Source organism: Lagopus muta, chromosome 3 (genome assembly GCF_023343835.1).
Source record: "Lagopus muta isolate bLagMut1 chromosome 3, bLagMut1 primary, whole genome shotgun sequence".
Classification (NCBI taxonomy): domain Eukaryota; kingdom Metazoa; phylum Chordata; class Aves; order Galliformes; family Phasianidae; genus Lagopus; species Lagopus muta.
This window is the reverse complement of record NC_064435.1, coordinates 39,210,002-39,227,991: the sequence shown is the minus strand read 5'-3', so window position 1 is coordinate 39,227,991 and position 17,990 is coordinate 39,210,002. Positions and strand designations below refer to the sequence as shown.

Below are 17,990 nucleotides of genomic sequence, written 5' to 3'. Positions count from 1 at the left end.
AGATACTTGTCTTAATTACTTTTATAAAATCTTCTTAACACCTCACAAAAAAACAGTTTTAGAACATTTCAGTCTCAGCTGCTGGAAAAAAATCCACACAATTCTCACACTCCTCAAGTAAGTAGTAGAGATGAAAACCCTCCTACTCTTAGATGAATTCACATCACTACTCTTCCCAGTATGAGTCATATGATTCACAGAATCCTAATTACTCAAGGTCCTATTTACTAAGTCAGCAAGAACTGTCAACAGGTAATAGAGAGTGTTTATGGGACTCAATCCTCACCTTAAATCAGACAAAAAGTTAGTGTTAGATTATTTAGGTTGACTTTCCCCTTCATCCATTCCTGAGAGGCCAAGGGAAAAAAAAAAGCAAAGAAACAAAACAAAACTTTCATACTACATGCATGATTTGACACTTTCCTCTGAATTCAGCTGTATGAAATCAGAAAAAAAAAGAACAGTCACTTCAAATGTTAGATATTCTTTTAGACTAGAAGTTGCTACTGAAACTCAGAAACTATTACCAAGCCAACATGCTAAAACCATATACAACTATTCAGTCTGCGTTAACATAACCATTCCCCCAGTCCCAGCAGCTGGAAGTTTAAATAATCCTTAGTTAGCAGAAACAGTTAAATTTGGAATGCCAAATCTGAAAAGTGAGGATACTATCAGCAAAAATCAATCAATTCAGCTACTGAATATGCTGTGCCACATTCTTGAACATGCAGCTGTTCGTAGCACATACACAGTACCTTACTGCTCTTGTAGCAGGGCACCAGTCCCTCCTTATCAGAGTAATATGGCAATAATCAACCTCGAATTCTGGGTTTACTTTCTATGCAACTAGAAGTGACTACTCAGTAAGAAAAGACCTGAATGCATTTTGGGAAAAGGAAGTTCAGTTTTATGAATTCCTCACCAGTTGATTAGATGCATAAAATGAAACAGAAGATCAGAAAGGCAGTTTGAAAACATATACCACAAATTTTCTACCCGGGTCAACAGCATTTCCAAACTAACTTTTCTTCTTTCAGGTTGAGGCAGAGTAAAGACACTGAAAATAAGGCAAAGCGTTAGGGCAGGAGCCCAAAACAAAAACCAGATTGCTTTTATTTTGCAAATGTTGAAAACACATGCATCCATTAAGCTGTATTAGATTTGCTTTTGTAAGAAGCTTTGAAGATGCTGAAGAGCAAGCATGTTTTAGTACCTACCTTGAATCTTAAAGACAAAGGCTTTGATGAATACACCATCACCAATATGCCATTTTCAAACTATTTCAAAGTTTGTATCAAGGTAGCAATCTGATATACAGAAAGGTTATTGTTCTTTGTTGTTCAAGTACACTAAGAATTTACTTACCACAGCAAGCTGTGTTCGTGATGCCACTGTATGGAAAACTGCAGGCATCATGAGAGATTCTTCCACTTTCAATTCCATCTCATTCTCTGCTGAAAATGTGGTTTTGGGAATGGCTGGTGGACGCTCACACAAAATCATTTCTTTGTTGAATAAGAAAATTGGGTTGGTGTCCTACACTCAGAAAGAAAATGAAACCAAGTATTAAGTAAAGACAATACACTGTTCAATCACCAATTATTCCATCATACAAGTAACGTTTTCAGAACATTCTACATTTACAAGCTGTACACATTTAAAAAAAAGTTTCTCAAAGTAAAGGAATGCAGCAAGCTGAAGAAAAAATACTTGAAAATCCCTCAGTAGAATACTTTTTTTCCTTCCTCTTTAAAGGACAGTTTAGATTATGAATGCAGTGTGCACTTACTGTTCCAGCACTGTAACTACACACTCTTCTGTCTGGAGCCATACACTCTCCTCCATTGACTACCAATACCTGGTGCTGAATGGCAATCTTATACTTTGCTTGTATTGCATGTTTCAGATCAGCCACGCTAGAAAAAACAGGGGCAAGAAGATAACATCAACACGTGTCAAGTTAAACTGATCAACTGAACAGTCTTTATTTTGTCTTGTCCATCCATTTTTCTTCAAAAAAATATCAGACTCAGTGAAAAGTTGGCTCATGTCAGGCCATTAGGTACCCTGTCTGGCAGTTCAGATGTTGTACCTCACTGTAATTTAGGACAGAACGTCTTAGTGTACCAGAGAACACACAGAGGTATTGACATATCTGTAAATCAATTGGAAAAATCACACATCTCTTTAATATTGGCAAATCTACTACCATCATTCCAAGCAGCCCATTCCAAAGCCTATCTATGCTCTCCTGCTTTCCAATTTAAACTTCCCCTGGTGCAACTTGAGGTCATTTCCTTGTGTCCTATCATGAGAAAATGGACTGATACCCTCCCCACTGCAATCTCCTTAAAAGTAGTTGTAGAGAGCAATGATGTCTCCCCTCGGTTTCTCTTCCTGCAGGCTAAGCAACCCCAGTTCCCTCAGACACTCATCACATGTATTATAGTCTAGTCCCTTCACAAGCTTCATGACCCAGAAGATCCAAAATGGCTGAGATGAAATATTTTATCTCATCCTCAGTAATATCCCCAGCAGTTCTATTTTTATAGAACAAAAAAAATAAAAAAATAAAATAAAAAAAAAAATCACTCTATGTACACTGTTAGGGCCCTTCTACTCCAATGTTTTAAAATCCAAATTCACTTGCTGAGTCATGAAAATCACAAACAGAAATTCAGGAGGAAGGAAACAGTGGACCTTAGCACTTTCATGGAAGTCTTTTAAGCAGCATTATCTAGCCCATGTTTCAGCATACACATCTGTTACCTGTTAGTCATTCACCACTGACAGAACAGGAAAACAGCTTGGAAGGTTGGCACCAAACATATGAGCTATGATGATGATATACAAGATCTACTGTATTAGACCAGTACTCTCAAACAGCGGAACATGTTTCAGTATACCTAGTACATATAGGTCTTTATAAAACATTATTAAGATTACAAGATGCTTTTATTGTGCAATGGAAAAAAGAACAGTAATAGTCAAGTTGTTGGGACTTCACTGGGAATCTAAACTACTGCTGTATCAAGCAGTTGGCAGTGCGGAAGTCCATGTTTTACATACACAATGTTGTAACACACATTAGAGTCTTATATAACAGAACCAAGTTTTTCCACCATGGGCATAAGACAGATACCTACATACTTGTTCTTCAGCATTCAGTCTACGCAGTCTATATGGAACACATATTTTATTCAGAAAATGTAAAATACTGTGAGTAGAAAAACAATGTGTAATCTTATGATGCCAATAAGTAAAACATAAAAATGCTATTCAGCAAAAGATCACAGAAGACCAGATATAATTCTGACAGATTTTCCAAAAAAAAGTAATCGCTTTACTTTCTTACTTTTGTACAGCAAGCTCTGTGTCAAAGGTAAGAGTAGTTCCAGTGTTGACCAGAAATACATATAGCTTCATGATGATTTCTTTAGGTTTCTGAAGTTTATCACTTCCACTGCTAAAATCATTTAGAAACTGTAAAAAAAAAAAAAAAAAAAAAAAAAAAAAAAAAAAAAGTCAGTTTCACATAGAAGTTATAAGAAGTATGTGCTATACAGCTTTTAGCTATATAGAGGGTGAACACACTGCTTTTCATATTCCAGTTCTTTGATACTAAACATACAGATGCTTCTCTTACAAGAACTGTGGGCACAGGAAGCCTTCTGACTTGTGAATGGGCTAGAGAAACATATGGAAAGTTACAGTGGGGATGGACAAGGAAGGGAGGGGAAGACAACTTTCAGTTGAAGAGGGGCAACATCCCAGATCATTACCTGGCTTTTTTTTTTTTAAATTATAAAATACGTTTTTAATTCCCCTGCTAAAGTTATTTCTAGTTACCTTTTCTGCTCTTCACAAATAACAAAATGGTCTAAGTACTCATCTCCCAATGTACAGCAACAAAGCCTTGCTACTGGTTATTACCACAGGTGTTGTTTTTCCACTCACATAAAAGAGAACATCAAACCCCCAGAAAAGTAGTTTTTAAAAATGATTAGTTAACTACAGACAGACACAACCAATAAATCTACAGATTTTTCTGTTTTCAGCACTAGCTAACTCTATAGCCTTAGTTACTACTAGCCACTATGCAGTGATCAAAAAAAGACAGTGCATTTCAGAATACTTTCATTCCTGTGCCCCACAAATTTCTAGATAAACGACTATACGCGCTTTTTTTTCCAGTATACACATCAGAAGAAAACATTTAATTGCTTTGTAAGACATTCTTAGATATGTTATTTTGTCTTTGAAAGGCTTCATACTTCTGCACCTATTTCTCTTCTGCTCCACAGAAACTCTTAAATTTGTGAATAATTTCTTATGCGCTAATGGAGTGGCTGCAAAAGTACACTATCACTGCAATCACTAAAGCACTGCAATTTTTTTTTTTTAATGTAAAAGGGTTATGAAACAGTAAGATGTAGACGTTCAGTCTCAGCTATATTTCTGGACCATTATAGAAAAGACTTTTTGCATTAAATTACTTCACAGGAAGTACAAGATGCTCCTTTCCCTGAAATAAGAACACGTACAAGATCTACACAGCTAACTGTATTATTCTAAAATGAGCTTGAATTTGCATTTATTTTTGTCTACAGAATAAAAAGTCTCATAATCCATAAAGGAAAATAACAAAACCACTATTGAAGTTTGCAGGGCTAGGAAGGTAGTTCTACCAGATAAACAATTCCAGACAGTCCTTAGTTTTCTTCCATGAATACTCACATATTTCAAGTATTAATTGTAGCACATAAACTAGCAGAGACATGCATATTACCAAGAAAGAACATCATATTGGAAGGAGAACCATGTCAAATAAAAAAAATCACCTCTGTAGAGAATATATTCCATAAAGAAACTTACTAAACAGACAAAAACTATCAAACCTCAAGAACAAACCAGCAGTAATTCATTATTAATTTTTCTGCCCTAAGCTATATAACAAATGGGACTTAAAAGTACAGAGAAACTTATTTCCACAACAGGCATTATTTATGACTATGTTCCATGTAAAATTAGAAACAGACACATTAAATATAATGTTAACACAAGCAGCAGGGAACACCTCTTTCCCACTTAGTCAAATAATTGCATTATATTTACTTCCCATATAAAAATTACTTTGCAAAATCTGGTGATAATCTGTCCAGAAACCTCATTCTGTTCATGTACAGAAAGAGAAATTTTAATCAATCCATCTCATTCTTAACACCACAGCTAACCACTTAAAGCACTGAAAGAAGATCAAATATTTTATGGCAGCATCTGTCATGCATACATCAGCAGTCTCAGACTTCCCCACTTTAAGTAAAGCAAGAGTTACCTTCAGGCGCTACACACAGCTATCACCTTCTTCAAATACAAGAGAATAAATGAGCATTTGCTGTACTCGATTTTGGCAACAGAGTAGCATGGCTGTTCAAAACCAGAGAAGATCTGTAAAGAAAATACACAGAACGTAACTACAGGTATCATTAAAATATCAGGATTTTATGGCTACCGCTGCAACAAACACCGAAATATATGTATGACAATGCTATTAAAAAAAAAAAAGTGGTATTCTTTTAATTTATTAACAATGCCATCTAGTCACAAGTCTACTCAAAACTGCTACACATCTGAGTCTTTTTCCACAAAAACTGCATTTAAATAGCTGTAACATTTTCCAGTGCATACAAGAGAGTTAGTTCACTAAAGAGAACTGCCTGAGTTTCCATCAGCTGAAATTACTTTTTCAGAACCAGCGCAGAATTCTTACATGATGCTAACAGTGAAACAGAAAGTCACAACACAACTGATCTAAGGGAAATCAGAGTAAAACGGCATGTATGCTATGCTGTGTAATCAACAGTTCTACCTTGCAGATGTGTCCAACAAGCACCTTCAGGAATAAACACTCCTTTCCTTTAGGTAACCTTGTTAAGCCAGTCACCTATTTGCAATATATATATTTTTTTTTCTTGTTGTTGTTGTTCTTATGAACTGAAGATGTTACCAGATGCGGTTGCTTGTCAGTGGCACCCTCGCCAGAGGCTTCCTCTTCCAGAACTGCTGTTACAACTACAACCAAAGTGAGCCAGATCAGCAGTCTTTTAAAGCTAAGATAGCTCATTTTAACTGTTACTGCTCAGATAACAGTGCTGAAGGAGAAGGAACCCTTGGCAGGAAAAGCAGCGGCAGACAACTGGGCTCAGTAACCCACTGAGTGCAACTGCCACAACAGCAGTCAGCAAACTGCACGCTCAAATTCTGAATTGCAACAAATACTATTTCTACCCCGTTAATGCCCTAGCAAGCTTTCTGAGAAGATGATCGGGCGCTATAAAGGGTGATAATCCATTACTAAAAATAGGATTGCTGAAGCCCCCAAAAAAACATTAGAACATGTAACTCATTTTACACAACCCGTGACTAAGGGTAAATCAAAAACAAACTCTTTGTCCCAAATTTGCAAACATTATGAACAAGGAGAAAAATACACAACTGTATTTTACATGCATGAAACAGATGTCACTTTGTCAGCAGCTAGTTATCTGAGCTTTGAAGTTGTCTTCCTTTCTCCTGAGCCTCCTTCCTTCCACCTATTCAAAAGGTACAGACATCACCTACTCAGAAGCAAAGATGCAATAAAATGGAAAAAGCAATGTGTTTAAGAATCACTATTGCAAAATTATTAATAGAAGCGTCCCTGTTTTGGCCATTGGCAGTAATTGTATCTGGACAAAGTATATCCAGCAACATTCGCAACATTTGCTTCAGATTGCAGTAATGGACATTACCACAAATTGTAACAAACTACTAGCACAAAGGTGGCCCCCAGTACTATAACTGCTATCATTCTAATTCCTTTGAGACCACTAAAAAGTTAGAAATCAAGCATTGCTTCTATCACTCAACAAACAAGCTAGCAATCAGTCCTGGGGAACTGGGCTACACCGACTGGCAGGACAAATTTGTGCACTCAAAGAATAACAGAACGGCTTGGGTTTGGAAGGGACCTTAAAAATCATCCAGTTAAAGTCCCCTGCTATGGACAGGGCTGCCCCCCACCAGCTCAGCTGCCCAGGGCCCTATCCAACCTGGACTTGAGTACTCCCAGAGATAAGGCATCAACAGCTTCTCCAGGAAGCTGTGCCAGCACCTCTGCCCTACTGAGGGCAGGCTGCAGCTCTCCCTCCAGCAGAAACCATCCTGCTGAGGACACTACTAAGCTCAGCTGCCTGCTTTCAGATCTCTTTAAGAAAACTAATGTTGAGAGCTCTTGCTACCCTTCTTTTCTCTGGACAACGCTTGGCTGACCAACAAAGCCCAAGATTAGTTAAGGGAGGAGATGCATTAAATTTATTCACAGTTGTCCAAGTTTCTTTTCTTCGAGAAGCCAGGTTAAAGTAGGCCAATTCAAGCCAAGTCAGCTACATATCCCACTGCTTTTTGAGTTTACTCCTAGAATTCAAGAATATAATTCAACAATTACAAAAAAGTTTTCCACTTAAGCCTAGAGTGAAAGCCAACAACCATCAAGTTTCAACAGAATATATATCCACAAACACATGTTACTACTCTTAGCATTATTTCAATAGGCTGTTAAGAGAATTTCAGTCTTTTCTGTGACACAGTACACTAAGTTTCAAGCTTCTTAGTGCTTCAGTGCTGAAATTATTTACCTCTTTTTTAATAGAAGTAGAAAAATTACAACATTTGACAACTACAGAATCACAGAATGGTTTGGACTGGAAGGGACCTCAAGGATCATGAATCTCCAGCCGCCCTGCCACATGCAGGGCCACCAACCTCCACATTCAATACTAGACCAGGCTGCCCAGGGCCCCATCCAACCTGGCCTTGAACACATCTAAGGACGGGGCATCCACAACCTCTCTGCGCAGCCTGTTCCAGCACCTCACCACTCTCATAGTAAAGAACTTAACTACCAAAGACAAAGAGGCTAACTGTGTAATTGGAAACTGTCCTGCAGCATTACGTCTATAGTATACATTATCTTTCAGATTATAGAAATTTATATGATAACCAGCCAGGAATTATCAGCAGCATCATTAAGTGTTGAAAATTTAGAAACAGAAATTGCGGTAGCAATTCCCAGAACAGACAGAATATGGTAGAAATGAAATATAAGAAAAAGAATGAGGTGACAAAAACAAAGGTCAGAATAGAATGTGGTAGAAAAACCTCCAAAAACTAATTCAAATATGTATGTTGCTGCATTACCTAACACCAAAAACAGCCATGAATATGCTATGCTGACAATGTAACATTTATTTCATTGCTCTACATTGTGTTTACATTGCATACATAGAACATGTACATAGAACTACATCTGCTTCACCTTACAAGACTGTCCTACCCACTATAAACTCTGAAACAACTGGCAACTTTTTAAGTCTGTGCTGATCAATACTTTCAATGCACGTTGTTCAGAAATTTTCAAATGTAGCTTATTTAGTTCAGAACACATTCATTGCTCCTGCATCTGTAAAAGGAAATGAATGTCTGTTTACAGACCTTTCCCTTTTGTAAAAACACTACAGACGTCATGGGTTTCACAGCACTCCATAAATAATCCTATGGCTACATTAGCCATCCATTTCTGCCATTAACTGCAGAATCCCTACTCCATTACCCAATTGTGACTGTTCCACTGCTTCACAGTACAATTCTTTCCAACTTTACAAACTCAAAACAATAAAATCTGCATTCAGGGCAGGACAAAGACAAAAATGAATGTTTATCTACACTGACTGTGCTTAAAGGGGCATTATGAACCAAATTTTAACAATATGAGTTACCAAAACATTTTAATTTAACTAGCTAGAATTTAAACTAAACGATGCCAAAGTTATTGCTTTTTTTAATCCCAAGTGTTTTGCATTCCTTTTACAGAAACACATCAGCAGTAAAAGGTACCTTGCTTTTAGTGCCTGGAGAAGCATTACTTCATATCTGCAAAGTGCTGTACTCATCAGTGCTTCATCTCTGAGATCAGAGAAGACCAAGAAGTCCGAACTCTTTCCTTCCACACTACCCCCACATATCTTCAGACTGAAAGAAATACAATTCTAAATACAGACAGAACTAGTTCTAAGTAGTCAAGCAAGGCAGTACCCCCACTATTCATTCAGAAGCTTGCAATGCCACATCATTAATTATCAGGCATTCACGTAGCTGTTTAGGAACATCACCTGCATAATGCTGATAAAGGAACATTTTCTTATTGAGGACTCACTAAGGTTACATTGCCGGTAATAATTGATATTGCTTCCATATGAATCAGAAATACTACCTGAGATTACATGAGTCCAATTTCTCACAGTAGATCAATGTAGATAGAATTTCTACCTGTCAAAAGGGTAATTCATTCAAGGCAAAGTCTGGCAAGTCCATCACATGCTAAAAAACAACAACAACAACAACAAAAAAACCTCATGCGCTATTTCTTACTCACTGAGTTATCTCATTTGGAATACACCTCCCCTCAAGGAGAATGTAAGGTTCCTTTCAGTTGAATCTTTCTTCTGCAAATCTGTATTCTGCCTCTACTTCCTTTGCTTTTTCAGGTGCCCTTCTAAAAATGATCTCTTTGTCTAACTTTCACACCTCACTTCACAAGTAAAGGATTTTACAGCACTCTTCCTAATATCAAAGGAAAAGGAACATAGAGACTAAGGCTGAACTTAAGGAAATAAACAACTTTCTTCATGTAAAGTGATGTTTAAAAGGAGCTTTATTCAATACTGCTACTAATGCTTCTAATCAGAGGCATCTTCATTTTGCAGAAGGCCACTATGATCACCTAGAACAGACAAGATGTCCTCACAAGGATAGTACACATTCTCTACCACTGCTTTTAGTAGTGCAAACAGCTTAGTTTAAATAAACAAGCAAACAAATAACAAAAAACACAATGAAAATGCATACCATTATCTGGACAACTGACTGGTCAAAGAAAACACTCCTTAAAATACACTTAAATTAACGTATCACAGAGTGGTTTGGATTGGAAGGGACCTTAAAAACCTCTCAGTTTCAACTCCCCTATTATAAGCAAGGTTTCTACCCACTAAATCAGGGCCCAGGGCCCCATCCATCCTGCCCCTGAACACTTTTAGGTATAGGGCATCCACAGCTTCCTGACAGCCTGTGCCAATGCCTCACCACTCTCACAGAGAAGAATTTACTTATAAGATCTAAAATAAATCTACTCTATTTCCATTTAAAGCCATTATTCCTTGTCCCGTCACTGCATTCACTCACACAGAGCCCCTTCTTCAGGTTTCTTCTAGGCCCCTTTTGGGTCCTGAAAGGCCACACTGAGGTCTCCCTGGAGACCAGTCCTTCTCCAGCCTAAAGAAGCCCAGCTACTTCAGCCTCTCTTTAAGGATGTGCTATAGACCTCTGATCATTCTTGTTGGTTCAGGTCCAGAGGAGACAACAGCTTCTAGTGCCACATGTAGCTTTATTTATACAGCACTGAGATGTGCACAGGCACAGAACCAGTTAAATAAAGCATCTCCAGCAGTCACTGCATTGTTCTCAAACTCACCAACTGGTCAGTCAAGCAAGTCTCTTATGCTCTTAAAACAGGAAAGATGCTGCACTTCGGCACTGCAATCAGGAAATGTGCCAAATGTCCCTACTTCCCAATTCATTAAAGAGGAATTTCAAAACTCAGAAGTATGGCACAGTTTTACTTCTTTCTCTTTTTGGTTTTTGAGGGTTGGTTTTTTGTTTGTTTGTTTTGTTCTGTTTTGTATTATGCATTTTGCAAACATCAACTCCATCTTTAGCTTTTCAGTTTCAGGAAATATAATTTACACCACGTGAATGCGGGAGCAACTCTGAATAACATGGAAGCTACCTCTGTTTTCCCTGTTCAGCAGTACAGGTGGAGTGACACCTCCACAGATCCTCAGCATCAATGGTGGAAGAGCAAGAGATCAAAAGCAACATTAGGGCAGAAACAACAATAAGAAAACACTGTATTAAGGAATAGCTTTAAAACTGATGTAGTCCAAAACAGTGTAGCTTGTTGCAAGTTCAGAAAGAACTTATGAATTTAGGAAATAAATAGTTTCAAATAAGTTTATGAAGCAACAAGCATATTATTAGACATTGTGTCATGACTCCATACGTATATAATTATAAAACTTCAGCTCTGAGGGTTAGAATCTATTTATATTATTCTGTTCATAGTATTTGAGGAACTGCCAAAATACAATCCACATATGAATCAGACAATTTTTTTCCCCTCCAATAGTTTAAAAAAAAAAAAAAAAAAAAAAAAAAAGGGGGTGTGGGGGGGGGAGTTTACTAGCTTTCACAAAACCCCAAACCTCACATCTCATCTGTCAGAAAGTGAAGTTTCTGCATCTTGGTTAACAAATGCAAGTCAGAAAACAAGCCAAGGTTTTCTGACATTCTTATTGCTAGGAAACAGCTTACATTTTGTAGAAGCATTCTCTTTTTGTAGTAGTTTGTTAACTGATGGAAACAGTCTTTCCACAGCTGTTTGCAACTGTGTCTTCGACAAAAATTAACTGAAGGCTGAGTCAGTTTTCCTCTTTTTTTAAATGTATAACTTTGCTATTTCAAAAGCAAATGCAGACTACCTCTCTCTCTCACATTACGGTGATTAATACTTTACAAAAAATGGTGCTCTTCAGTATGTAGAGCTTCAGGTGGTTTTATTCAAGTTACTGACTAACTCCCTACAAGTGGGAAGGCATCCCCTATAGAAATGAACTTTTGAAAAATAATTAGCATGTAAAATCTTACTGTGTTTGCAAACAATTCCGCAAGAAACAGCCAACGAGCATTCCTTTCCATCTTAGATCAAGATCAGACAAGTCAGCACCAATGCTTCTCCTTCACTAACCCTCCCTCTGGCTAACCAAGACCACGATCAAAAACACTGACTACAGCCTGAGCACCAGCCTTATGAATCTCTTTCCTCAGCCAGTTGTCCTGATCCTCTCCCTGCACCAGCTTTCAGCAGCTCAACTTTCCAGTTACACGCTGTAAACTAAATCACTTTGTTGCAACAACTTTGAACTCCTTCAAGGACTGCTGTCTGCCACACAGCCCTTCAAACTATTATCCCAGAGCTAAGGACAGGAAAAAAGATGATGGATACAAGAGGTAACCAAGTCAGCACTATCACTCAAATTTTCAAAAGGCATCACTCCAATTCCTAACTACACATGCCATCAGGCACGAATTAATTTCCTATAAATGGTAAATGTTTAGAATAACATTAAAGTTTCCAGCAGTAAAGGAATCAACCTCAGTCTTGCTGAAGTGTTCAAATGATTAGCAGCTTCCAAACTTTTTTCCTCACAGTTAGTGTTTCACCTATGAACCACCTCCTATTTATCAAATTCTTTTTAAAATACAACTACATGAAACAGACAAGCAAAGAACCAGTTACTTGCAGAACTGACATAAACCCCATCTTTCCTACAAAGACATTCAAGAAAATCACAACTAGATTTTTGGCACGTCAGCTATTTGCATTTTACACAATTAAAAATAACCTTCAGGCCTCTACTGTCAAATCTAAAAGATAAGAGCAACATATTGAGAAATGACAAAAACTGCATGATGGGTATGAAGAACATAATATCTCTAGAAAGTATTTAGTAGCTTTCAATAGGCCTTCTTTGCTTTTCCTGGATAAATCTTTGGCAGTTTAAAGCAGCTAACAAAGCATATTAATAAATGCCTCTGTGGAATATTACCAACTTAAGAAATAGACAATCTCAGAGATTAAAAAAAACCCAACCCCACACCCACAAAGGTTTATACACTACAATTACACCTCTACCTTATTCAACCCCAGTTGTGGTGTTTGCAGTCAGAACATTCATGTGAAATTGCTTTGTTGTATTACACATGCTTTGTTCAGCTTATTGGTATTTTGCCTTCGAGTCTTTCACATGACATAAGAAAAGGCAAATTTACACACTCCACCCCCTCTTTTGCTCTGACTGGTATGTGAGAATTTTTAAATGATATTCTCACTTTTCGTTTAAAGAAATGTTAACTGAAAGGAACTTAATGCAAACCCAATCAGTAGGCAATACAAGTATCCATACAAAGTGTTTTAAATTAGAATAGGCAAATAAGTCATCTCCAATTTACAAGCAGAATACCTGCAATCTAACATAAGCATAATATGTTTGAAAAGAGCTGCTAGTCCAGTTACACAATATATTCTTACATAAGAACCTCCATTTCATCTGAATTTAATAGAAATATACACTCTGGAGAATGGAACTAAAACTATCACTAAAAGCACAATTTATCAGTATAAATTGCCATTCCAGACACAACTACACCAAATAAGGATGAAATACCTACACTTTTGACATATCAGCACTAATAGCAGGCATAAATGAACCCAAAACAGAACGTGAGACAGAATACTGACATTTGTAATCCCTGAAGTATCAGAATATGTTAGAAGACTGGAAGTTGCTGCAGTCATATCTGCAAAATCCATATCAGACAAAAGAGCTCATTTGACAGAACGTAGCACAAACATACTCGTTCATACAAAAAAACACGGCAGATAAGTTCCATCAAATACAAATGAGAACATGAGCACAATCCATTTGAGCAGCTAACTCAAATGTTCACAGATATCAGATCTCAAAAGTGCCATTTAGAACTAACTGTTTCACTGAAAGGTATGATTTTTTGAATTTGCAATGGAAGTAAAACTTGTCTTTCATTACTTCTCCAGTGCCACTTTCTACCTCAGAAATACACATTACATACACATCTATGACTCTATGATTCTGTGATTGCCTTCAACCTGTTCAAACTGAAAGCACAACGCTAGCCTTTCAAGCGCATCACCAAGCATAATAATGAAGACTGCTGTACTGTGACTATCATACAGACACTCTGTCCAAATAAAAAAAAAACCTGGCAATTTTAATGCTGAACATACTATTTCCCAAACACTAACAAAACTTTCTTAATATCCCGTAAGTGTAAAAATACCACTAAAAAAAACAAAAAAAAAAACACCACCCTTGAGAGGTAACGAGTTGTTTCATAGCAAGGAAATAAAAAAAGAGCTCTGCAGTCAGAACACAGTATAACACAGCAAAACAGATCAGGAACATCTGAAACCCAAGTCAACTAAATGGTTTGGTATTTTATTTTTTCAATCAACAGGTAACCAATGAAGATTGGAGAACAATGCCCATCACAGAGCAGCAAGTAATTTCATACAGAAAGTAGGCTACTCCTTTCTTCAATAGCTGATCTAGACACACCAACTACTATAGATTATATATAGTCACTTCACCTTGATGTGATAAAGGCAGCAGGCCTGGCTGCAAAATCAGTTCCCAGAAGAAAATGTCAACATCTTGGATGGATATAGAAAGCTGCACTAGTAACTGCCACTGCCTGAGTACACAGTTTGAGCTCAGAACCCTACTGGAAAATACACACCTGCAGACAGATGGAAGATAAGCAAGAATTTTCCTGACAGCCAGTAGTTCTCCTGATCAGTCAACTGCAATCCGCCCTATTTGAATCTGAGTGAAAATTTTAAATCAACAAATCTGTTTTGATATTTCTATCAACAATCGCCAAGAATTCAGACTTAGATATTATTTATTATTAACAACTTAGATACATTAAAATACCACTGGCTTTAGAAAGCATTGCTGAAGTACATCCACTGCCAGTTCTTCCCACATAGGAAAACACCCAATGTCTTCCAACTTTCGTTTCAACTGAACTCAAAACTAAATTAAAAGTGTATCTGAAATAGAAGTTAATTCATAGACAAGTGACTTTAACAACAGCCACAGAATCCTTCACTAGTTCATAAAATAAGTTACTGTCAGTGATTTCTCAATCATCAGTCATTTTTATGACTAAGAGACCACATGAGAATCTTTCAAAATGTTTTCCCAAACCACTACTCTGACAAATCAGCTACAAAATGCACACTAACTCTAGCAGGTAGGTTAGTAATTTCCATATTAGTGATACTTTTTTTGCCTGTTTGGTATCAGTGCATTCAATCAGGTGGTATAACACAATACTATTACAATCATGCTTCTTGTAGACAAGTGTTTGCTATTCACTGATCACTACTGCTGAGAATATCAACAGTTTATGGTCTAGTGCAAAGTTGGTAATTTTTCAAAGAATTTCACCTTTTCACCATTTCATTTTCCTCTTCAGAAATTCCTCAAGTAATGTCATGTAGCTCTGAACCCAACATCAGGAGCACAACTGCTCTTGTGCAATACACATGTAGGAGAGGCATGACAGCTGGGACAGTGTCCAAATGGCTCTGGAGTAGCTCAGATGACAGCCGGGTATGCATGCTATGGCTCACAGCACCCACCTTAGACAACAGTTTTTCATTTTGACTTGTTTCACTTGACTGTAATATAAAAGCAAATCCACTCTGTACAATACAAAATCTCTAGATTTTCACACCGTTCTAAGTCAGCCTTCTACTCAAACTAGCTGCTAGATTAAAAACAAGGGTCTAAGGATCACACTGACAACCACCAACACTACAGTTTAAGATAGTGAAAATTTCTGTCAAACAATCCCACTCCATCACCATCTTATCAAAAGGAGCAGGACTTATGCTATTCCTCTCCTTCCATATACACCTACCCTATTTAACCACAATAACTGAAAGCGTAAGTTTAAGCATGGTTTAGAAATTATACTTTTCACCTTAGCTCTCCTGGAACCATACATAATCTTAGCTGCATTCAGATCTCACAGGGACAAGCAATGTCTTAACCAGACACCACAAAAGAACTCAAAATAACCAATGTCCTCTTCTCCAGTAAATGCAAATCTGCCTCGTATGCTTCTAATTATAAATATGGTAACATGACATGGGGACAGAGCCAGCCCCTTGAGTAGGATCCCAGAGACTACTAACCCAAATCTGTGTCAAGCAGAATGCTGGGTCAACAGACTATAGCACAACTTGGTTTTGCTTACAGAGAAAAAAAAACAAAAACCATACAAACTGCACATTGGTAATAGACTTCCAAATTGCAGTTAAGTCTACCTTACACTAATGCATTATCCCAAAAGTTCCTGCTTGCATTTCTGGATCTATAACTGGCACAGCTGAAGGTCCTTACTCCACATTCATAAGTTAATTTTTTCTTCACAACTCCCAGTATAATAAAATAAAACCATTTTGAGCTTTAGATGGCTTTTAAAGTAAGTACCATTAGATTCTCTTTAGTTTCATTTAAACTAAACTTAGTGAGTAATGTCTCATTTCTTTCTTGTGTGTTCTCCTTGACACTATAGCTTTTGTGAAAATAGATAACACAGTTCTTTGTTCATTTACTTTATCTTCTAAAAACATCCAAGGTACTAGACTGTTTTAGGCATTTTTTCTTTTTTAGAAAAGTTCACAACTTAAACATATAATCAGTGTTTCCTTTATTGAAGTACGTTTCGTACCTAGCATCCTAAAAATACTGCCCAACAATATGAACCTCAACTGGGAGCTGCCTCTGCATTATCTGTCCAACAGAGATAAGATATCTTCTACTGTGCAGTGAACTAACCAATTTCAAGAGCATCTTCCCTAAAGGCTGCCATGCCAACTACTTCACACATTTACATCGAGGCAGAAGCAACACGACCTCCTCATTCCCTCCCATCATGAGGCAAAGGTGAAACTTTTAAAGTGAACTCATCAAATGGCTCACTGACGGAACAGCCTTCTTCAGACAAAAAGAATCTTTCCTCAAAAAAAATAAAAATAAAAATAAAAATAAAAATAAAAATAAAAATAAAAAATTGAAATAATTACTGCTTAAGGAGGAAAAAAACTAACATTTGGTGGTTGTTTCTGAGTGTTTTGCTTTTAGGCACAATTTATCATTTTAATCTCTAGATAAAGATGAGGCGTCACAAGGATCTGCCCCTGCAGCTGTCCCACACACGCCTTTACCCTTAGCCAGCAGTCACTCACAACTCCGGGGGCACTGAGGACGAGCAGCAGCTCAGCCCCACAGAGCCGCCTGACAGCACGCTCACAAGCAGTAACGAGAAAACAACGGGAGAGCTCGGCACATGCTTCCTCGAGAACAACGATAAGTAAACACTGGAAACGGCGGCAGCGCACCGGCCAACACGGCGCTGCCGCACGCTGAGCCCGGCCGAAAGCACGGGCTGAGTCATTCTCCGGAGTAACTTCGTCGCGCAGCCCTCCCCCGGCAGCGGACCGCGGGCAGGGAGCGCCCCGGCCCTCCCGCAGCCCGCACGCAGCCCGCCGGGCGCCGCCGCCCCGCGGGCTCCCCCGCCGCCCCGGGGCTGCAACCGGCACCGAGCCGCGCTCCACCCCCAGCCCCCAACGCTCCACCGCCCACCCCGCGGCCAACCTCTGAACCACCGCCCCTCGCGATAGCCCCAGTAAAGGAGGCCCGCCGGCAGCCCCCAGCTAGGCTCCCCGCGCCCGCGGCGGGCGGGGAGGAGGCGGAGCGGGGCCGCGGAGGGGCCCTCGCCTCCCCCGGCGCCACTCACCCGAGGGTCCGGCGGCGGCCCCGCGCATCCTGCGGCGGCGGAGCCCCCCTACCGGCGCGGCCAGGCCCCGCGGCGCGGCGGGAGCGAGGGCCGCCTCGGCGGCCGCTGCGCTCGGGTGGACGGCGATGGCAGGGAGGGGCGAACGACGCGGGGCCGGCCGGGGAGAGCGGGTCCGGGGAGCCCAGGCGCAGCCGCCGCCGATGTTTGTTATTGTCGTCAGCGGCTTCCGGCGCCGGCGCATGCCGGGAGAGGGCGGCCCGGAGGAGGAACCGTGGGGCGGAAGCGGCGGTGCTGGCGAAAGCCGTTTCTCGGGCCGTAGGAGGGTGAGGGGTGCCCGTGGTCCGTCCGGATTTAGCTCTCTCCATCGCGGGTTGCGACGCGGGTGGTTGTATTCCGTTCGGACCGACTCTTCCCTAGCT

General features: G+C 39.2%; 1 protein-coding gene across 3 annotated transcripts in view; it reads right to left on the bottom strand.

Annotated features, from left to right (window-relative positions):
* RB1CC1 (RB1 inducible coiled-coil 1) overlaps positions 1–17,781 on the bottom strand; it is a 71,527-nt gene extending 53,746 nt beyond the window's left edge. For 2 of the 3 annotated variants that reach the window (XM_048939113.1, XM_048939114.1), the window contains exons 1-5: positions 17,572–17,781; positions 5,339–5,451; positions 3,359–3,486; positions 1,793–1,919; positions 1,369–1,539 (exon numbers count right to left, since the gene is read on the bottom strand). In XM_048939113.1, the coding sequence (XP_048795070.1) occupies positions 1,369–1,539; positions 1,793–1,919; positions 3,359–3,429 (369 nt within the window). In that variant the 5' untranslated portion in view covers positions 3,430–3,486; positions 5,339–5,451; positions 17,572–17,781. Of the gene's footprint in view, positions 1–1,368; positions 1,540–1,792; positions 1,920–3,358; positions 3,487–5,338; positions 5,452–17,571 lie in introns of those variants that run through there. The other variant, XM_048939115.1, reaches the window with a different exon arrangement.
* Positions 17,782–17,990: the final 209 nt, after the last annotated feature.